Raw genomic sequence first — 23,283 nt, forward strand, 5'->3', positions numbered from 1 at the left:
GTATAGATACCCAAAAAAACGACTTAAGTAGTACTTTAAAGTATTTTTACTTAAGTACTTTACACCACTGAAAATTACATGTGGCATGACTAATACCACACAGAATATGCTTAATTGACTTGAAGCACAGGATAAACACCAATCAATTCTCCACAAGGAATACAATCTAAAACAACACATTCATCATAATAATGAGTCAAAATAAAAGTCAATTTCCATTGCAGTACTAAAAGTAAATTCAGTAGAAAAATATGGTGAGAAGAGGTTGCTGGTGTAACTTACTGGATTCGAGACCAGGTCTCCTGTGCACCACAAGACTGTGTTAACCTGCTGAGCTTAAGCCTGCGCATCACCTTGTGAAACCAAGTCTTCAGGTCTCAGGCTGGGTTACTTAAACAAGAAAATGTACACACAAAAGCTGGACTCAACCAACTACTCACTGTAAAAAAAACTTTGCGCATCACACGGTGTAATTTGTTTTTGTTTTAAAACAATGTTTTTTCATATGTCTTTGCAGGTGTTTTTTTGTGAGATAGCGTAACTTGCATAAAGTGCATGCAAATGGCCGTTCTCCTGTATGAATCTGTCTATGGGATTTCAGACTGCCCTCTGTAGTAAAACGTTTGCCACAGTCTGTGCAAAGGAATGGCCGACCTTCTGTATGAATCAATCGATGGCGCTTCAGACTCCGCCTTCTGCTAAAACCTTTGCCACAGTCTCTGCAAGGGAAAGGGCGCTCTCCTGTGTGTGCTCTGATATGTTCTTTCATTCGAAACAGCATTAGGAAATCCTTACCACATATTTCACAAAGATAGGGTTTCTGAGTGGAGGGTGTATTGGTGGTTATAAGGTTTAAAGAGCTGTGGGACTGCGGAATCTCTGTCTCAATCTCCCTTGTTGCCAGAGAGCCGCTGCCATCTGCAACATTAACATCCCTTGGGTGCTGGTTTGGATCGACTCCCTCACTTGACTCCCTCAAGTCTTGCTGTGGTCTCTGAAAACACTCTTTTTTATGCTCCCTCAAATGAGAGTTCTTTATGAAATTTTCTCCACAGCCCAGGCACTGGTAAGGGAGCTGACCATGTTGGGATTTGAGGTGCTTTCTCATAAAAAATGTACTGTCAAAAGTATTGTGACACAAGCGGCATGTTCTGGCTTTGATGGACTCCTTGGGTTGGAGACTTGGAGTGGGATGGCGCTCTTTCCTATGTTCTTTCAAATTAATCTTCTTCTTGAAATTTTCTCCACAGTGGAGGCATTGGTAAGGGAGCTGAGCATGTTTGGAATTCAGGTGCGTTCGCATTAAAGCTATACTGTTGAAAGTCTTGTGACACAGACGGCATGTTCTGGCTCTGAAAGAGTATCTTTGATTGCGACGAACATTGGAAGTGTTGTGGGGCTGGGATGTCTCTATCTCCTCCTCAAAAGATGGTCTAAATGTGTTATCCTGTTCTAGTTGAGCTGCCTCCTCACGCACATACTGCAGATGTTTCTGTAAGTTCTCCTGATGTTCAAAGCTTTGCAAACACTGCATGCACTGGTAAGTGTGAGATCTCCAGTGTGCTTTCAAATCTTGTACTTTAATGAATGCTTTATTACACATCGAGCAAGAGTGAAGCCTCTTTGCAGCTAAGCACGCTTTATGCTCTTTCAAATTAGACCTTTTCTCATGAGATCTCATGTGTGCTGTCAACCCCCTTGCTTCAATGAAAGTCTTCTTGCAGAGAGAGCAAGAGAATAGCTTTTTCACCACCAAGCACTCTTTTTTATGCTCCTTCAAATTACACCTTTCCTCAAACTTTTCTCCACAGCTGAGGCAGGAAAACATAGTGGGGCACTTTTTTTTATGTTCCTTCAAATGACATTTCCTCTTAAAATTTTCTTCACAATCACGGCACTGGTAAGGGAGCTGATCATGTTGGGATTTGAGGTGCTTTCTCATTAAATATGGGCTGCCGAAAGTCTTGTTACACAAACGGCATGTCCTGGCTTTGGAGGACAGAGTGGGATGGCACTCTGCCTTATGTTCCCTCAAATTAAACTTTCTCTTGAAATGTTCTCCACAGTCGTGGCACTGGTAAATGAGCTGATCATGTTTGAAAATCAGGTGCTTTCTCATTGAATATACAGTATAGAAAGTCTTGTGACACACGTGACATGTTCTGGATTTGGAGGACTGTCTTGGAGTGGGACGAACTTTGGAAGTTATTGGGCTCAGGGGTGAAGTGCCATGGGGCTTGGATATCTCTATCCCTTCCTCAAAAGATGTTGTAGACATGTTATCCTCTTCAAAAGATGCCGTAGACATGTTGTCCGCATCTGGTTGAGGTGCCACCTCACACCCAATCTGTTGATGTTTCTGTAAGTCCTCCTGATGTTCAAAGCTTTGCAAACACTGGGTACACTGGTAAGGACTCTGCTCAGTGTGAGATCTCATGTGTGCCATCAAATCTTCTGCTTCAATAAAAGTCTTCCCACATAAGGAGCACATTTTCACACGCTTGCTTCTGTTACACTGCCCCATTGTATAGGATGGGTCAGGCGTCAAAGAATACTGAGGTACACTCTTTATCCTCAATGTCGGAGAGGAGACAGGTAACAGCATATCAGTAATGTCAAGTCTGTGCAGCAGCACTGTGGGCTGAAGGAACAGACAGGAAGTAGACAAACTAGAACTGTCCTGCACTTCCAGTTGGCTGCTGTGATGGTTTCCTTGGATTTTCAGCCCACTGTCAGTTTGAGGTTGGTGAAAATGTCTGTTCATTTCAAACTCGTTGTCAGATGAAGCAGAGCTTTGAATGTTCATAAACCCCTGCATAGGTTCTGATTGGATCTCTGTTTCAAAGATCTCAACTGTTTCTAGGAGCGACAGCGAGGAGAGGATGTGGTTGTCACCCGAAGATAGAGCTAAGGACAAGAAAAGACAAGTCAATATCAAAACATGCAAATCAAACATTAGAAATGTTATATATCAAACAAACCCAGATCGTTATTTTGTAGTTTTCGGACACAAATCAATGACTTTTGAAATTCACAATAAACAACCAGCTGTCGGATGAAATCCTTGTAACTCCATTTTTGTACATGTATTGAAAGCAGTAACTCCCCTCTATGTACTCTGAACATTTCATAACTCTAGGACCAAGAAAATGTATTCTAAATAGCTTCTGAAGATTCATAATTGTATGTTTGTTAATTAAATCATGGCAGTTTTTGTAAATTTCTGAAAATGGTCTGTTTTGGAGATAGAGGTTTTCATCCGACAGCGACAAAAAAGCTCCAAGTAACATATATAGCATACTCACTATACATTTCAGATACAATGGATAGCATTATTTCATTTTCTAAGTCTACCTCTTACCATTGGTGTCCAGATGTCTATATGGCTTGTGGTACTGGAGAAGGGTCTTCAATGACTCAGGGTGACACACTGACTGCACGCACTCCTCTAGAACAGAGTGGTCAGGTAGGAACCATGATGCAGTCTATTGGAAAGAGGAATGTCTTTGAAGAGCAATAGACAAAGTTATCATATGCATGCATTTTTTGTATAAAAACATGCATGAAAGTAGGCTGATGATGGTAATAACATGTTAGTATGGTACCTGATGAAGGGTTGGTGTTGGAAGCAGCTTCTCCAGCCTAGACAGGAACTCCCACACCAGACTCTGCAGTGTGGAGTCATACTTGGGTCCGAATTCCTCTAGAAAAACGTTCTAAGAAATAAACAAGAGAACTATGTCTGTGCTTTTGAGTACTATTTTGTTAACCTACTCCAAGTGAAAGAAAGATAGAAAGCCACGTCTTTCCGAATAATTGATCAACTACACAGTCAGTGACAACACTGACCTGGAAGAAGTGTTCCCTCTTAACTGGGTCTTCCAGCAGGCTTTGAATCAGCTTCAGGAAGTTGGATTTTGATGCCTCCACCTCTGGATCAGGAGTCTACAGCAAGCATTACACACAGTCTGTCAATTTAACTGGCCAATGTACAACACCAGCAGAGTTACAAGTCTTGATATTACACTGAGTAGCAGCACTCACCTCATTTTTCCTAAGAGTGATGATACAGGTCCTCATCCTGTTCAGGTGTGGCTGGATGGTCTTGGGGTCAGCTAGCTGATCTGTATGACACAACTCCAGAACCAGCTGATGAAATTCAATTAATTTAAATCTGAAGGTTAGAAACTGTATGCATTATATGCCCTGTGCTGTAACAAGTGTCCCATCCCTCCTCTCCCTTTCCATCCGTCCCATCTCTCACCTGTGCTCGCAGCCCCATGATGAGTTGGACTCGCTCTCTGTAACTCATCAGATCAGGAACTACCTCCAACACAGTGGTGACAAACTCCTCCACCAAGCCATAGTCCATTATGTCTCTCCGCTGAACAACTTGCCACAGAGCTGCAGACACTAGACGCAGTGGAGGAACAAAAAGACGCAAAGACGACAGTGGAAGAGGTCCATCTACACAAAGCACAAATTCTGAAAGTTAGCTTGATGACAAAGACAATGTTAGGTAGCCCTAACAATGTTAGGTATGCAAGCAGTTATAGGACTATTTGAGCTATTTTATAGATTACATATAGCTACTATGAAGCGTCATGTTATTATTGTTGTTTTTACTATAGCCTTGGTCGATGTCGATACCTTTAACCTAGACTATAGCTAGTGTATAATAACACTGTTAGTACACAGTTGTTAAAGCAATGTGTGACCCTCATAGTTTTTGTTGGTCGCCACTCTTAGCAGCTAGTTCTCAAACTCTAGGTTGCATTCTGGCTTCTCCCTACAGTTTTCAGCCATTAGCTTTGCCTACGACTGCCTCATGTTAACTACAATTCCGACGCTATGTTTTAACGTTTAGAAACGTCAATAATCATCGCTTGTTATTCGGCTTTCGAAACATATGGCCCTTATCTTTCATCAGCGAGAAAGAATACTTCAAAGAAAAAATATACACTTACTGTAGCAGCTCTGCACAGATCCATACAGCTATAGTTACCACCAAACTGACGAAACTACACTTCCCGAGTTACACGTACACACAGGTGTTCGGCAGCTAATTAGCACAGGTGGTCGCCTCTTGTCTTCCGTAAACAAGCGCTGTAACTTGGAGATATGGCCATGTGGGAACACTAACCCTAACAAGGTGTGTATAATTTTTGTTTTTTTATTATTTCTCGCTGATATGAAAGATAAGGTCCTTATGCTCCCAAAACCGTACCGCAAGCGACGCGTGTTAATGTTCAGATTGAGTTTCGAGGCTCTTCACAAAATTCCCCGTACAGAAGACGCCTTCGTCCAATGACTCGTACGTGTAATGTAATGGAACTGAGAGTCATGATCAAGGACTAGTGCATAGCTAGCTAGCTAAAGTTAGTTTGTTTAGGAAAATCTCTGCAGAGGTGACCACTGCCTATCCATTTACCTTCCTCCAGGGGCTGGTTTTGCATTTCGAGGTCCCCGTGTCAATGTTACAATAGTCTAGCCTAGAGTCAGACTACCTAGGTAGCGTTTTGCTAGTAGAAATGTGAGCTTTCTCATCCCACCACTCAAGAGTCGAGAGCCTCGTTTCAGGAAGGAGGTGGGTGTAACCCGGATGTTCAGTTACACAACGCGGAAATACGGGATAGAGTGATTCGCTAAACTGAAAAGTAAAACAATCAGTTGAAAATTAAGGGCAAATACTTATCGGAGTATATTACTACGACTGTAATCAAAATCGGTAAGAAATAACACAATTCCCCTCTAAATAATAGTTGTTCATATTTGTGTACCGTCCTTGTATGTATTCTCCGTTTGTTATATTGTTTCAACAATATTTTGTAACTGCATCGTTGGGAAATAGCTCGTAAGTAAACATTTCACGGTAAAGTCTACACCTGTTGTATTCGGCGCATGTGACAAATACGATTTGATTTATGTTACCTAGCTAGTTACGTTACAGTAGTCAGCTATCTAACTAGAAATACTAGCGAGTAAGCTACTAAAATGCACCAGCCATTGCTGCTAGCATTTTCCAATTACTGTTGTTTTGTCATCTAAGTTAGTAGGCTGGATACATTACATTTTTAACAACACTTTTTTCTGATAAAAACTAGGTCATTGCATCCGCCGTGGAGCCCAGCCGCTTGCCGTAGTTGTGAAATAATCACAAAAAACAGGCCTTATTTTAGGACATTTTTCACCATGCCACCTCCTATTAGTTATTTTGAGCACCAACTCGCCTTCCGAATGTTTTATTCCCAGTCCATTGTTCTACGTCACAATGCCTGCTTCGCTATTGATGACAATGAGACCTGCCCAGGTTGAACCAATTGCTGATAGTTAAAACGTCAACAACAAGAAATTACTCATGGAACTCTGAGGTCGTCCCATTGTTTCCTATAGGGGAAATATCTCGCAATGTGTATATTTAGATTTTTCCAAGTAGGACACCATTTTAATCACGACAATCTCCTCTTTCTAATTATGTAAGGCTGGGCATCGTACTCCGTTGTCTTCTTCTTCGATGAGGTTTAAACGGCGGTTGGCATCCAATTTGTTGCATTACCGCCACCTACTAGACTGGAGTACAACTCCCTTATATTTTGCTTAATAATTATATGCCATTTAGCAGACGCTTTTATCCAAAGCGACTTACAGTCATGTGTGCATAAATTTTTTTACGTATGGGTGGTCCCGGGGATCGAACCCACCACCCTGGCGTTACAAGCGCCATGCTCTACCAATTGAGCTACAGAGGACCAGATTTGCTTGAAAAATAAAATAAAGAAATACCCTACCATTTAACACTACACTCACAAATTCAAAAATATTATTAATAATGAACACCGCCCTACTTCACTATTTAAATATTTTCATTCCTACCTCATGCCCTCAACCTGAAATGATGGGACGTGGTCCTCTGTAGCTCAGCTGGTAGAGCACGGCGCTTGTAACGCCAAGGTAGTGGGTTCGATCCCCGGGACCACCCATACACAAAAATGTATGCACGCATGACTGTAAGTCGCTTTGGATAAAAGCGTCTGCTAAATGGCATATTATTATTATTATTATTATTATCACCACTTAACACTCCCTGTAACTCTTCTGATGTCAAGTCTTGCACCCCCAAATACCTCTCTGCAGCTGCCACCACAACCTCAATTTTCTTTGACTTACGTTCCATCCCTGCAGTACAATTGATAACCATTGCTATAAATGCTAAAAATCCAATGTTACTGTAACATATATCACTTGTTGGCCTATCCCTCTGTACTGGTGCATATCTACTACTCTCACCACTCCTCCCCCTTGACCCATCTTCCTCTACTTTCTTCACTGCCTCAGCATATGACAACTTCTTCACTACTCTTACCCTGGAAACCTCAACCTGCCTCTCTCGCACAGGACATTTCTGATCCCCAGCCCCATGGGCAGCCCTACAATTGGCACATACCACTACTTTCCCCAATGCTACACATTCCTTTGTCTCATGCTACTCCGTTGTCATTGATCGCTAGACCAGAAGTTGCCATTTTTTCCTACTTCCTCATTATGCAGACTTAAGCACAGTTGATACCATCGAGGTGTGGATGTTTACTTTATACACGAGTTGTTATTTTTCAGTTTCGTCCTAAGAACAGATTGTAGTGGGAAAAATTAAAAGGTATACATTTTTTGGTGCCATTTAGGCAAAATTGAATTCTAAGCATAATCCCAGTCAAAATAGGCTCTACGAATGTTCAATTCAATTAATTTGCTATGGGCTCGCGCTAGTGTTCCAGCTTAGCCAACGTTCTATTGCCGTTTTTCAGCCTTGACTCGTTCTATTGTCCAGCCTAATCTAAGTTAGCTAGCTAACTACTGTAGCTAGCTAATTTATGAGCTGTCTGTCATATGGTTGTGTTGAACTGGTAGACTTTGTTGTACTCTTAACTTAGGCAGTGCACTGAAACTTAACGTCCTAGCTAGTTAGTAGTTAGCTAGCTAGCTAACTTTACGCCAGTGACAGTTTTGGATGGACACAGACAGCTATACTGAACAAAAATATAAATGCAACAATTTCAAAGATTTTGCCGAGTTACAGTTCATATAAGGAAATCAGGCAAATTAAATGAATTCATTAGGCCCAATGTTGGTCACAGATACAGTGAGGGAAAAAAGTATTTGATCCCCTGCTGATTTTGTACGTTTGCCCACTGACAAAGAAATTATCAGTCTATAATTTTAATGGTAGGTTTATTTGAACAGTGAGAGACAGAATAACAACAAAAATATCCAGAAAAACGCATGCCAAAAATGTTATAAATTGATTTGCATTTTAATGAGGGAAATAAGTATTTGACCCCCTCTCAATCAGAAGGATTTCTGGCTCCCAGGTGTCTTTTATACAGGTAACGAGCTGGGATTAGGAGCACACTCTTAAAGGGAGTGCTCCTAATCTCAGTTTGTTACCTGTATAAAAGACACCTGTCCACAGAAGCAATCAATCAGATTCCAAACTCTCCACCATGGCCAAGACCAAAGAGCTCTCCAAGGATGTCAGGGACAAGATTGTAGACCTACACAAGGCTGGAATGGGCTACAAGACCATCACCAAGCAGCTTGGTGAGAAGGTGACAACAGTTGGTGCGATTATTCGCAAATGGAAGAAACACAAAATAACTGTCAATCTCCCTCTGCCTGGGGCTCCATGCAAGATCTCACCTCGTGGAGTTGCAATGATCATGAGAACGGTGAGGAATCAGCCCAGAACTACACAGGAGGATCTTGTCAATGATCTCAAGGCAGCTGGGACCATAGTCACCAAGAAAACAATTGGTAACACACTACGCCGTGAAGGACTGAAATCCTGCAGCGCCCGCAAGGTCCCCCTGTTCAAGAAAGCACATATACAGGCCCGTCTGAAGTTTGCCAATGAACATCTGAATGATTCAGAGGAGAACTGGGTGAAAGTGTTGTGGTCAGATGAGACCACAATCGAGCTCTTTGGCATCAACTCAACTCGCCGTGTTTGGAGGAGGAGGAATACTGCCTATGACCCCAAGAACACCATCCCCACCGTCAAACATGGAGGTGGAAACATTATGCTTTGTGGATGTTTTTCTGCTAAGGGGACAGGACAACTTCACCACATCAAAGGGACAATGGACAGGGCCATGTACCGTCAAATCTTGGGTGAGAACCTCCTTCCCTCAGCCAGGGCATTGCAAATGGGTCGTGGATGGGTATTCCAGCATGACAATGACCCAAAACACACGGCCAAGGCAACAAAGGAGTGGCTCAAGCAGAAGCACATTAAGGTCCTGGAGTGGCCTAGCCAGTCTCCAGACCTTAATCCCATAGAAAATCTGTGGAGGGAGCTGAAGGTTTGAGTTGCCAAACGTCAGCCTCGAAACCTTAATTACTTGGAGAAGATCTGCAAAGAGGAGTGGGACAAAATCCCTCCTGAGATGTGTCCAAACCTGGTGGCCAACTACAAGAAACATCTGACATCTGTGATTACCAACAAGGGTTTTGCCACCAAGTACTAAGTCATGTTTTGCAGAGGGGTCAAATACTTATTTCCCTCACTAAAATGCAAATCAATATATAACATTTTTGACATGCGTTTTTCTGGATTTTTGTTGTTGTTATTCTGTCTGTCACTGTTCAAATAAACCTACCATTAACATGATAGACTGATCATGTCTTTGTCAGTGGGCAAACGTACAAAATCAGCAGGGGATCAAATACTTTTTTCCCTCACTGTACATTTAAAAGGTAGGGGCGTGGATCAGAAAACCAGTCAGTATCTGGTCTGTTGTGACCACCATTTGCCTCATGCGGCATGACATATCTAATTTGCATAGAGTTGATTGTGGCCTGTGGAATATTGTCACACTCTTTAATTGCTGTGCGAAGTTTCTGGATATTTTGGCGGAAACTGGAAAACGCTGTTGTACACGTCGATCCAGAGCATCTCAGACATGGTCAATGGGTGACATGTCTGGTGAGTATGCAGGGCATGGAAGAACTGACATTTTCAGCTTCCAGGAATTGTGTACAGATCCTTGCGACATGGGGCTGTGCATTATATGGCGGTGGATGAATGGCACGAAAATGGGCCTCAGGATCTTGTCACGGTATCTCAGTGCATTCAAATTGCCATCGATAAAATACAATTGTGTTCATTGTCCATAGTATATGCCTGCCCATACCATAACCCCACCGCTACCATGGGTCACTCTGTTCACAACGTTGACATCAGCAAACCACTCGCCCACACAACGCCATACACGTGGTCTGCGGTTGTGAGGCCGGTTGGACTTACTGCCAAATTCTCTAAAACAAAGTTGGAAGTGGCTAATTTAACATTAAATTATCTGACAACAGCTCTGGTGGACATTCTTGCAGCCAGCATGCCAATTGCACGCCCCATCAAAACTTGAGACATCTGTGGCATTATGTTTTGTGACAAAACTGCACATTTTAGAGTGGCCTTTTATTGTCCCCAGCACAAGGTGCACCTGTGTAATTATCATGCTGTTTAATCAGCTTCTTGATATGCCACACTCGTCAGGTGGATGGATTATCTTGGCAAAGTAGAAATGCTCACTAACAGGTATGTAAACAAATTTGTGCACAAAATCTGAGATAAATAAGCTTTTTGTGCGTATGGAGCATTTCTGGTAACTTTTATTTCAGCTCATGAAACATGGGACCAACACTTTAAATGTTGAGTGTATATTTTTGTTCAGTGTACATACAGTGCCTTGCGAAAGTATTCATCCCCCTTGGCTTTTTTCCTATTTTGTTGCATTACAACTTGTAATTTCATGGAATTTACATACACAAAATAGTCCAAATTGGTGAAGTGAAATGAAAAAGATAACTTGTTTAAAAAAATTCGACAAAATAAATAACGGAAAAGTGGTGCGTGCATATATATTCACCCTCTTTGCTATTAAGCCCCTAAATAAGATCTGGTGCAACCAGTTACCTTCTGAAGTCACATAATTAGTTAAATAAAGTCCACCTGTGTCAAGTGTCACATGTTCTGAAAGGCCCCAGAGTCTGCAACACCACTAAGCAAGGGCCACCACCAAGCGGCACCATGAAGACCAAGGAGCTCTCCAAACAGGTCAGGCATGTGGGAGACTCCCCAAACATATGGAAGAAGGTACTCTGGTCAGATGAGATTAAAATTGAGCTTTTTGGCCATCAAGGAAAACGCTATGTCTGGCGCAAAGCCAACACCTCTCATCACCCCGAGAACACCATGGTGGTGGCAGCATCATGCTTTGGGGATGTTTTTCATCGGCAGGGACTGGGAAACTGGTCAGAATTGAAGGAATGATGGATGGCGCTAAATACAGGGAAATTCTTGAGGGAAACCTGTTTCAGTCTTGGAATGTCTTGGAATGCCCTAGTCAAAGCCCAGACCTCAATCCAATTGAGAATCTGTGGTATGACTTAAAGATTGCTGTACACCAGCGGAACCCATCCAACTTGAAGGAGCTGGAGCAGTTTTGCCTTGAAGAATGAGCAAAAATCCCAGTGGCTAGATGTGCCAAGCTTATAGAGACATACCCCAAGAGACTTGCAGCTGTAATTGCTGCAAAAGGTGGCTCTACAGAGTATTGACTTTGGGGGGGTGAATAGTTATGCACGCTCAAGTTTTCAGTTTTTTTGTATTTTTTCTTGTTCGTTTCACAATAAAACATATTTTACATCTTCAAAGTGGTAGGCATGTTGTGTAAATCAAATGATACAACCCCCCCAAAAAATCCATTTTAATTCCAGGTTGTAAGGCAACAAAATAGGAAAAATGCCAAGTGGGGTGAATACTTTCACAAGCCACTGTAGATGGCATCAACCAGTAAAGTAAAGAGCAATGATGTATATAAACCCTGGATTGCTGATGCAATGTGTTGGACATTGAGAGCCTTTGAAGCAACTGTTCGGCCATATTGGCACTCCCCGGTAGGAGCAGTCCTCCATAGGAATAAATGGAATTCTATTCTACAGTATTTTAATTAAATGTTTCATGGATAAAATTACATGTAATTAAGTATTTTGTTGTTGTTGTAGTGGTGAACATACCACTAGAAATCCCTAAAAAATATACTTTAAGGAAGAACAAAAAAAATCTTGTTTTTGTTTAGCTCACAGAATAAAAATTTAAAAGTATTCATTAAGGTGTCTGTAATAGAATAAACGTGGCAAAAACTTCCTTAATATATTTTACAATGGTGTAGGAGTGCCAAGATGGAGGTGCGGTGGCTTCAACGCAGTGCCCCGGCCCTATCAGTCATCTAAATAATTGGTAAAGAGTGCACATTATAGGAACACAGTTTGTTAACGTTATAGCCAGCCATGCAAAATCGGATAGACAGACAAGATGCACCCCGTGGAGGTATTTCTGGACATAGTTTATAATGCTTTGGTTTATATCGAATAGGCCAACTGCCTACCAACACATTAACTGAAGAGGCTCTACTTCATATCTGCCAATGTTTGAGTTATCAATATTTACACTCTTATCATGCCAGGAAGATAAGGCGGCCAATGTCAAACCAATAGTAAGACTGCTCTCACATGAGGACCAGTGTGATTAGCCTAACTTCCATCTATACCTGCAGGGACTTTCCAGCCAGACCAACTGTGGTATTTTTTATGCTCCTACTTGTCAATAATCATTTATCTATCGTTTCTCTACCCCAGTATCCCAGTTGCTGCACTTCTTCTCTTTGCTTCGACTGGTTTCCGGCTCCGATCATCTCAGCCCTCCTAACCTAATCCCCATCGTTGCCTGTGTTATACGGATCCCAACCACTGCCCCCACGTATCGGAATTCCACTGCTGCTCCAGACCCCCCTGCTGCCTCTCTTGGCGTGGCCCAGCACAGGCGTTCTCATTCAGGATAGCCTCTGCACAGCTCCATGGCGGGTCGTGGAGGACCGGCGCGACCCAACGGCCCAGCGACAGGCAACAAGATCTGCCAGTTCAAGCTGGTGCTGCTGGGGGAATCGGCGGTGGGCAAGTCCAGCCTGGTGCTACGCTTCGTCAAGGGCCAGTTTCAGGAGTACCAAGAGAGCACCATCGGAGGTGAGAGTTATTCAGTATTTTTTTTAAACCATTGTTTGTGCAGGCAATTTTCTGGTGGTTTGATATGACCCACTGCAGGTTTCCCTATTCCATCAAGTGGTCTTTTATATCTGTGATATTTGGCTTTACTAGCTCTCATTGCAAGAATGGCATCACCATATCATGGCTGTTAAAAACAAAGCAAATTAGGTCAGACAAGAGGAAAGAGTGTAGGATTGACACTGAATGGCATGCATGTTGGTGTGGCTTTTGTAGTCAACGCAAGGTATGCTCAAGCAAGTCAATGTAGAGTACGATGCTACCACACTTGAGATGTCATTAACGTCCCAAAAATGAAATGGATTAACACTGTAGAACAGAGTCTCTGCCTACCATTAGCCTATCGTATGCAATGCACAATAGTGAACTCCAGTCAACGATAGAGGGCACAGGAAATGGCCGCAATGTAAGAATTTTTAGAGGGGTCAAAGGTTGACATGTCTCATGGGTCCTCTTTACTGCTGGAGAAATGGGCCCTGTTCAAATATGCAATCTTTCTTTCTTCCTCCCTTCTAGTAGGTAATCACTGATTTAATGACCCAGTCATGTCAGTGATTAGGCTCAATAAAGGGAGGTAGGAAGGAAGGATGTCAAAGAATTGGATCGAGGCCATGGACTCTGTGCTGTCATGTGATTGTGGAATTCTCAGAAAGCCAAGGGAAGTGTTTGTAGTGTACCGACATGGGATTAGCATTTCTCTCCGTGGCTCTGATCCTTAGAAGCAGCAGTGCTGTGCTCGTTAGGAAGGTAATCCTCCAACCTGTTTTGCAGGCCATGGTTAAAAAGCACAAATGATACCAAATCGTACATTTTTCTCAAATTGCCTTGCATAACATTATGAGCCTATTACAAAGTACCCTTATTGTTGATAGGATCCATTTTTTTTGTTTCACCTTTTAGTCACTGTGGACTATCAATTGAAGTCACTTTGATTAATTTTTTTATTTAACCTTTATTTAACCAGGTAAGCCAGTTGAGAACAAGTTCTCATTTACAACTGCGACCTGGCCAAGATAAAGCAAAGCAGTGCGATTAAAAACAACAACAGAGTTACATATGGGGTAAAACAAAACATAAAGTCAAAATACAACAGAAAAGATATATACAGTGTGTGCAAATGTAGCAAGTTATGGAGGTAAGGCAATAAATAGGCCATAGTGCAAAAATAATTACAATTAGTATTAACACTGGAATGATAGATGTGCAAGAGATGATGTGCAAATAGAGATACTGGGGTACAAATGAGCAAAATAAATAACAATATGGGGATGAGGTAGTTGGGTGGGCTAATTTCAGATGGGCTGTGTACAGGTGCAGTGATCGGTAAGGTGCTCTGACAACTGATGCTTAAAGTTAGTGAGGGCGATAAGAGTCTCCAGCTTCAGAGATTATTGCAGTTCGTTCCAGTCATTGGCAGCAGAGAAATGGAAGGAATGGCTGCCAAAGGAGGTGTTGGCTTTGGGAATGACCAGTGAGATATACCTGCTGGAGCACATACTACGGGTGGGTGTTGCTATGGTGACCAATGAGCTAAGATAAGGCGTGGATTTGCCTAGCAGTGATTTATAGATGACCTGGAGCCAGTGGGTTTGGCGACGAATATTTACATTTACATTACATTTACGTCATTTAGCAGACGCTCTTATCCAGAGCGACTTACAAATTGGTGCATTCACCTTATAGCCAGTGGGATAACCACTTTACATTTTTTTTTTTTTTTTTTTTTGGGGGTAGAAGGATTACTTTATCCTATCCCAGGTATTCCTTAAAGAGATGGGGTTTCAAATGTCTCCGGAAGGTGGTGAGTGACTCCGCTGTCCTGGCGTCGTGAGGGAGCTTGTTCCACCATTGGGGTGCCAGAGCAGCGAACAGTTTTGACTGGGCTGAGCGGGAACTATGCTTCCGCAGAGGAAGGGGAGCCAGCAGGCCAGAGGTGGATGAACGCAATGCCCTCGTTTGGGTGTAGGGACTGATCAGAGCCTGAAGGTACGGAGGTGCCGTTCCCCTCACAGCTCCATAGGCAAGCACCATGGTCTTGTAACAGATGCGAGCTTCAACTGGAAGCCAGTGGAGTGTGCGGAGGAGCGGGGTGACGTGAGAGAACTTGGGAAGGTTGAACACCAGACGGGCTGCGGCATTCTGGATGAGTTGTAGGGGTTTAAGGGCACAGGCAGGGAGCCCAGCCAACAGCGAGTTGCAGTAATCCAGACGGGAGATGACAAGTGCCTGGATTAGGACCTGTGCCGCTTCCTGTGTAAGGCAGGGTCGTACTCTCCGAATGTTGTAGAGCATGAACCTACAGGATCGGGTCACCGCCTTGATGTTAGCGGAGAACGACAGGGTGTTGTCCAGGGTCACGCCAAGGCTCTTCGCACTCTGGGAGGAGGACACAACGGAGTTGTCAACCGTGATGGCGAGATCATGGAACGGGCAGTCCTTCCCCGGGAGGAAGAGCAGCTCCGTCTTGCCAAGGTTTAGCTTGAGGTGGTGATCCGTCATCCATACTGATATGTCTGCCAGACATGCAGAGATGCGATTCGCCACCTGGTTATCAGAAGGGGGAAAGGAGAAGATTAGTTGTGTATCGTCAGCGTAGCAATGATAGGAGAGGCCATGTGAGGATATGACAGAGCCAAGTGACTTGGTGTATAGCGAGAATAGGAGAGGGCCTAGAACTGAGCCCTGGGGGACACCAGTTGTGAGAGCACGTGGTGCGGAGACAGCTTCTCGCCACGCCACTTGGTAGGAGCGACCGGTCAGGTAGGACGCAATCCAAGAGTGAGCCGCGCCGGAGATGCCCAGCTCGGAGAGGGTGGAGAGGAGGATCTGATGGTTCACAGTATCCGAGGCAGCAGAAAGGTCTAGAAGGACAAGAGCAGAGGAGAGAGAGTTAGCTTTAGCAGTGCGGAGAGCCTCCGTGACACAGAGAAGAGCAGTCTCAGTTGAATGACCAGTCTTGAAACCTGACTGGTTTGGATCAAGAAGGTCATTCTGAGAGCGATAGCAAGAGAGTTGGCTAAAGACGGCACGCTCAATAGTTTTGGAAAGAAAAGAAAGAAGGGATACTGGTCTGTAGTTGTTGACATCAGAGGGATCGAGTGTTGGTTTTTTGAGAAGGGGTGCAACTCTCGCTCTCTTGAAGACGGAAGGGACATAGCCAGCGGTCAAGGATGAGTTGATCAGCGAGGTGAGGTAGGGGAGAAGGTCACCGGAGATGGTCTGGAGAAGAGAGGAGGGGATAGGGTCAAGCGGGCAGGTTGTTGGGCGGCCTGCAGTCACAAGTCGCAAGATTTTATCTGGAGAGAGGGGGGAGAAAGAAGTCAAAGCACAGGGTAGGGCAGTGTGAGCAGGACCAGCAGTGTCATTTGACTTAACAAACGAGGATCGGATGTCGTCAACCTTCTTTTCAAAGTGGGGAGGAGAATGTGGCAAAGAGCTTCCTAGGGTTAGAGGCAGATGCTTGGAATTTAGAGTGGTAGAAAGTGGCCTTAGCAGCAGAAACAGATGAAGAAAATGTAGAGGGGAGGGAGTGAAAAGATGCCAGGTCCGCAGGGAGTCTAGTTTTCTTCCATTTCCGCTCAGCTGCCCGGAGCTCTGTTCTGTGAGCTCGCAATGAGTCATCAAGCCACGGAGCTGGAGGGGAGGACCGAGCCGGCCGGGAGGATAGGGGACATAGAGAGTCAAAGGATGCAGAAAGGGAGGAGAGGAGGGTTGAGGAGGCAGAATCAGGAAATTGGAGGGAGAAGGTTTGAGCAGAGGGAAGAGATGATAGGATGGAAGAGGAGAGAGTAGGGGAGAGAGAGAGCGAAGGTTGCGGCGGCGCATTACCATCTGTGTAGGGGCAGAGTGAGTAGTGTTGGAGGAGAGCGAGAGAGAAAAGGATACAAAGTAGTGGTCGGAGACATGGAGGGGAGTTGCAGTGAGATTAGTAGAAGAACAGCATCTAGTAAAGATGAGGTCAAGCGTATTGCCTGCCTTGTGAGTAGGGGGGGACGGTGAGAGGGTGAGGTCAAAAGAGGAGAGGAGTGGAAAGAAGGATGCAGAGAGAAATGAGTCAAATGTAGACGTAGGGAGGTTGAAATCCCCCAGAACTGTGAGGGGTGAGCCATCCTCAGGAAAGGAACTTATCAAGGCGTCAAGCTCATTGATGAACTCTCCAAGGGAACCTGGAGGGCGAAAGATGACAAGGATATTAAGCTTAAATGGGCTAGTGACAGCATGGAATTCAAATGAGGAGATAGACAGATGGGTTAGGGGAAAAATTGAGAATGTCCACTTGGGAGAGATGAGGATTCCTGTGCCACGACCCCGCTGACCAGATGCTCTCGGGGTATGCGAGAACACATGGTCAGACGAGGAGAGAGCAGTAGGAGTAGCAGTGTTTTCAGTGGTAATCCATGTTTCCGTCAGCGCCAAGAAGTCGAGGGACTGGAGGGTAGCATAGGCTGGGATGAACTCTGCCTTGTTGGCAGCAGAACGGCAGTTCCAGAGGCTGCCTGAGACCTGGAACTCCAGGTGGGTGGTGCGTGCAGGGACCACCAGGTTAGAGAGGCAGCAGCCACGCGGTGTGAGGTGTTTGTGTAGCCTGTGCAGAGAGGAGAGAACAGGGATAGGCAGAGGCATAGTTGACAGGCTGCAGCAAATGGCTACAATAATGCAGAGGAGATCAGAATGAAATGAACTAAACATCTGGGAAAGGAGAGAGCGGGGCCTCCCTCACCACAACTCCCAAATATAACTCTCCCAACTTCCACCTCAGAAACTATAATTGTTTCACTGAAACACCCGAATATAACTCCCAACTTCCACTTTAGAAATTATAATTGTTGTAAACTACAGCGGTTCAATGTTTCTAGCAATAGACTCTGACTTACTTTATTCAGCTAGCTAACTTGGTACAGTATTCTTCCATGAAAACCGCCCAGGGCACCGTATCCTATGACGCCATAGCTAACTAGCATGCTAGCATCCAATAACACACGGTTTAGCACCAATACTTGGTTACAACAAACTACCAATAGTGTGTTAACACACTAAACAGATAATTCGTGTCCGTGTCTAGTTCCTTTCATAACGCAGCAATAATTAAACGTTGGCTAGCTAGCACAAAGTCAGTCATGCTAGCTACACAAGTGGACTACACATCTCGAATGTTCAGAAAGGGAAGCTTTATGTTGCAAAATTCTCATTGACTAAAATTATATCGTATTTAGCTGCTACAGTACTGCTAGCTGGTAGTGTTGGCTAGCTAGCAATGGCTGTGGTGTTGACTTTGTTTGAAAAACGGCGTCGCTGCGAACGAATGTAGCTGGCTAAAATGATATTGTATTTAGTTGCTACAGTACTGCTAGCTGGTAGTGTTGGCTAGCTAGCAATGGCTGCTGTGTTGACTTTGTTTGAAAAACGGCGTCGCTGCGAACGAATGTAGCTGGCTAGCTAACCTTGATAGTTTCTCTATACTACACCTTTATCTTTGATACAAATACAACTATGTAGCTAGCTAACATTACACTAATCAAATCGTTCCATTGTAATGTAATGTGTCATATTACCTGCGGAGCGAAGTACAGCATGACTACTCACCTCGCCTGCCGCATCAGGCGAGGACCAGCCAACAAGAGCGTACAGGCAACAAGAGCGTACAGGTCACAGTGGTCGGTAGTATATGGGGCTTTGGTGACAAAACGGATGGCACTGTGATAGACTACATCCAATTTGCTGAGTAGAGTGTTGGAAGCTATTTTGTAAATGACATCGCCGAAGTCAAGGATCGGTAGGATAGTCAGTTTTACGAGGGCATGTTTGGCAGGATGAGTGAAGGAGGCTTTGTTGCAAAATAGGAAGCCGATTCTAGATTTAACTTTGAATTGGAGATGCTTAATGTGAGTCTGGAAGGAGAGTTTACAGTCTAACCAGACACCTAGGTATTTGTAGTTGTTCACATACTCTAGGTCAGACCCGTCGAGAGTAGTGATTCTAGTCGGGTGTGCGGGTGCCAGCAGCGTTCGATTGAAGAGCATGCATTTAGTTTTACTAGTGTGTAAGAGCAGTTGGAGGCTACGGAAGGAGTGTTGTTTGGCATTGAAGCTCGTTTGGAGGTTTGTTAACACAGTGTCCAATGAAGGGCCAGATGTATACAAAATGGTGTCGTCTGCGTAGAGGTGGATCTGAGAGTCACCAGCAGCAAGAGCGACATCATTGATATACACGGAGACAAGAGTCGGGCCAAGAATTGAACCCTGTGGCACCCCCATAGAGACTCCCATAGGTCCAGACAACAGGCCCTCCGATTTGACTCATTGAACTCTATCTGAAAAGTAGTTGGTGAACCAGGCGAGGCAGTCATTTGAGAAACCAAGGCTATTTAGTCTGCCAATAAGAATGCGGTGGTTGACAGAGTCGAAAGCCTTGGCCAGGTCGATGAAGACGGCTGCACAGTACTGTCTATTATCGATCGCGGTTATAATATTGTTTAGGACCTTGAGCGTGGCTGAGGTGCACCCATGACCAGCTCGGAAACCGGATTACATAGCGGAGAAGGTACGGTGTGATTCTAAATGGTCGGTGATCTGTTTGTTAACTTGGCTTTCAAATACTTTCGAAAGGCAGGGCAGGATGGATATAGGTCTGTAACAGTTTGGATCTAGAGTGTCACCCCCTTTGAAGAGGTGGATGACCGTGGCAGCTTTCCAATCTCTGGGGATCTCAGACGTTACAAAAGAGAGGTTGAACAGGCTAGTAATAGGGTTTGCGACAATTTCGGCGGCTATTTTTAGAAAGTAAGGGTCCAGATTGTCTAGTCCAGATGATTTGTAGGGGTCCAGTTTTGCAGCTCTTTCAGAACATCAGCTGTCTGAATTTGTGTGAAGGAGAAGGGGAGGGGGGGCATGTTGCAGTGGAGGGTGCAGCGCTGGTGGCCGGGGTAGTGGTAGCCAGGTGGAAAGCATGGCCAGCCGTAGCGAAATGCTTGTTGAAATTCTCGATTATTGTAGATTTATCGGTGGTGATAGTGTTTCCTAGCCTCAGTGCAGTGGGCAGCTGGGAGGAGGTGCTCTCCATGGACTTTACAGTGTCTCAAAACTTTTTGGAGTTAGTGCTACAGGATGCACATTTCTGTTTGAAAAAGCTAGCCTTTGCTTTCCTAACTGCTTGTGTATATTGGTTCCTAACTTCCCTGAAAAGTTGCATATCACGGGGGCTATTCGATGCTAATGCAGTACGCCACAGGATGTTTTTGTGCTGGTCAAGGGCAGTCAAGTCTGAGGAGAACCAGGGGCTATATCTGTTATAAGTTCTGAATTTTTTGAATGGTGCATGCTTATTTAAGATTGAGAGGAAAGCACTTTTAAAGAACAACCAGGCATCCTCTACTGACGGAATGAGATACTCATAGAATAAAAAGGAACGTTTTACATCTTCCTAAGTCTGAGGGTGGTTTAACCTTCCAGACTTGGAATTGTATCAACTTGCCACCCAGGGCTTTTACTTCCGACACATACTTAAATGTACTAAAGAGGAGTAGTGGGTATAGATTGAAGATGCGCATGCTCATCTAAAGAATCTTTTCACGTGTCTATTTTCAATGGATAAAGCTAAGAAAATTAACAACTTCATAGTTAAGAAATCTATAACAATATGGAAGAAAATTTAACGTATTCTACAACAACCAATATCACGCCTTAAAAACACAACCCTTGGATAGCTTTTCAGAATTCACAGATAAATTGGTCCACATGGAAAAGTAAAGGCATAGAAACTGTAAATGACTTGGTAATAGGAATAAAATTGATTTCCATGACATAATTAAAAAGCGATTTTGGACTGACCAATGTAAATATTTTAAAATACATGCAACTTAAAAGTGTCATATCAAGACATTTTGATTTGAAATCTTTCGGACATCAGAGCAATCTTGAGGGAATCCTATTTGAGTCAGAAAACGATATTCATGTGATCTCTTAGAAAAAATATATAAACAATTGGAACCCAGACTTAAAAATAACTGATATTGGCACAAAACTAACACATTTACAGTGAACTAAAATGTGTGCTTAATCCAGTATAAACTAATCTGTAGAATTTATTACACAAGACAAAATTCACAAATTCTACAACACAATGGCAGAGTCGTGTCTTACAGTGGCTTGCGAAAGTATTCACCCCCCTTGGCATTTTCCCTATTTTGTTGCCTTACAACCTGGAATTAAAATGGAATTTTGGGGGGTTTGTATCATTTTGATTTACACAACATGCCTACCACTTTGAAGATGCAAAATATATTTTATTGTGAAACAAACAAGAAATAAGACAAAAAAACAGAACTTGAGCAGGCATAACTATTCACCCCCCCAAAGTCAATACTTTGTAGAGCCACCTTTTGCAGCAATTACAGCTGCAAGTCTCTTGGGGTATGTCTCTATAAGCTTGGCACATCTAGCCACTGGGATTGTTGCCCATTCTTCAAGGCAAAACTGCTCCAGCTCCTTCAAGTTGGATGGGTTCCACTGGTGTACAGCAATCTTTAAGTCATACCACATATTCTCAATTGGATTGAGGTCTGGGCTTTGACTAGGCCATTCCAAGATATTTAAATGTTTTCCCTTTAAACCACTCGAGTGTTGCTTTAGCAGTATGCTTAGGGTCATTGTCCTGCTGGAAGGTGAACCTCCGTCCCAGTCTCAAATCTCTGGAAAACTGAAACAGGTTTCCCTCAAGAATTTCCCTGTATTTAGCGCCATCCATCATTCCTTCAATTCTGACCAGTTTCCCAGTCCCTGCCGATGGAAAAACATCTCCACAGCATGATGCTGCCACCACCATGCTTCACTGTGGGGATGGTGTTCTCGGGGTGATGAGAGGTGTTGGGTTTGCGCCAGACATAGTGTTTTCCTTGATGGCCAAAAAGCTCAATTTTAGTCTCATCTGACCAGAGTACCTTCTTCCATATGTTTGGGGAGTCTCCCACATGCCTGACCTGTTTGGAGAGCTCCTTGGTCTTCATGGTGCCGCATGGTGGTGGCCCTTGCTTAGTGGTGTTGCAGACTCTGGGGCCTTTCAGAACATGTGACACTTGACACCGGTGGACTTTATTTAACTAATTATGTGACTTCAGAAGGTAACTGGTTGCACCAGATCTTATTTAGGGGCTTAATAGCAAAGGGGGTGAATACATATGCACGCACCACTTTTCCGTTATTTATTTTGTTGAATTCTTCTTCCATATGTTTGGGGAGTCTCCCACATGCCTTTTGGCGAACACCAAACGTGTTTGCTTATTTTTTTCTTTAAGCAATGGCTTTTTTCTGGCCACTCTTCCGTAAAGCCCAGCTCTGTGGAGTGTACGGTTTAAAGTGGTCCTATGGACAGATACTCCAATCTCCGCTGTGGAGCTTTGCAGCTCCTTCAGGGTTTTCTTTGGTCTCTTGTTGCCTCTCTGATTAATGCCCTCCTTGCCTGGTCCGTGAGTTTTGGTGGGTGGCCCTCTCTTGGCAGGTTTTTTGTGGTGCCATATTCTTTCCATTTTTTTAATAATGGATTTAATGGTGCTCCGTGGGATGTTCAAAGTTTCTGATATTTTTTTATAACCCAACCCTGATCTGTACTTCTTCACAACTTTGTCCCTGACCTGTTTGGAGAGCTCCTTGGTCTTCATGGTGCCGCTTGCTTGGTGGTGCCCCTTGCTTAGTGGTGTTGCAGACTCTGGGGCCTTTCAGAACAGGTGTATATATACTGAGATCATGTGACAGATCATGTGACACTTAGATTGCACACAGGTGGACTTTATTTAACTATTAATGGACTTCTGAAGGTAATTGGTTGCGCCAGATCTTATTTAGGGGCTTCATAGAAAAGGGGGTGAATATATATGCACGCACCCCTTTTTGTTATTTTTTTCATTTCACTTCACCATTTTGGACTATTTTGTGAATGTCTATTACATGAAATCCAAATAAAAATCCATTTAAATTACAGGTTGTAATGCAACAAAATAGGAAAAACGCCAAGGGGGATGAATACTTTTCCAAGGCACTGTAAGTGTAAAACTAACATTGACTCAATAATCCAGGCCTTCTGGGAATGCTATTAAATCCAAGAGTTATGGGCGGATTTAGAAAGTTGGCTGTACGAAGTAGTACAATGTAAATGTACTTTTAATCCGTCTCTGCA

General features: G+C 43.6%; 2 protein-coding genes across 5 annotated transcripts in view; one reads left to right on the top strand and one right to left on the bottom strand.

Annotated features, from left to right (window-relative positions):
• On the bottom strand, nt 1-5,517 carry LOC121559033 (zinc finger protein 585A). 3 transcript variants are annotated; one of them, XM_041872346.1, is made up of 7 exons: nt 5,432-5,517; nt 4,265-4,467; nt 4,045-4,149; nt 3,850-3,945; nt 3,606-3,716; nt 3,362-3,485; nt 1-2,907 (listed from the first exon to the last, which is right to left on the bottom strand). In XM_041872346.1, exons 1-7 carry the CDS (start codon nt 5,454-5,456, stop codon nt 461-463), a joined length of 3,111 nt encoding a protein of 1,036 aa, XP_041728280.1. In that variant the 5' UTR covers nt 5,457-5,517; the 3' UTR covers nt 1-460. The 3 variants fall into 3 exon arrangements, with proteins under 3 accessions (XP_041728280.1, XP_041728411.1, XP_041728346.1); XM_041872477.1 differs by having other exon boundaries at nt 3,362-3,504; XM_041872412.2 differs by lacking the exon at nt 5,432-5,517 and adding an exon at nt 4,968-5,101.
• LOC121559236 (ras-related protein Rab-5C) overlaps nt 5,130-23,283 on the top strand; it is a 22,874-nt gene continuing 4,720 nt past the window's right edge. Inside the window, exons 1-2 of one of the 2 annotated variants that reach the window (XM_041872597.2) lie at nt 5,130-5,152; nt 12,694-13,077. In XM_041872597.2, the coding sequence (XP_041728531.1) occupies nt 12,912-13,077 (166 nt within the window). In that variant the 5' untranslated portion in view covers nt 5,130-5,152; nt 12,694-12,911. Of the gene's footprint in view, nt 5,153-5,622; nt 5,729-12,693; nt 13,078-23,283 lie in introns of those variants that run through there. The other variant, XM_041872559.2, reaches the window with a different exon arrangement.

This window comes from Coregonus clupeaformis, chromosome 1 (assembly GCF_020615455.1).
Source record: "Coregonus clupeaformis isolate EN_2021a chromosome 1, ASM2061545v1, whole genome shotgun sequence".
Taxonomy (NCBI): Eukaryota; Metazoa; Chordata; class Actinopteri; order Salmoniformes; family Salmonidae; genus Coregonus; species Coregonus clupeaformis.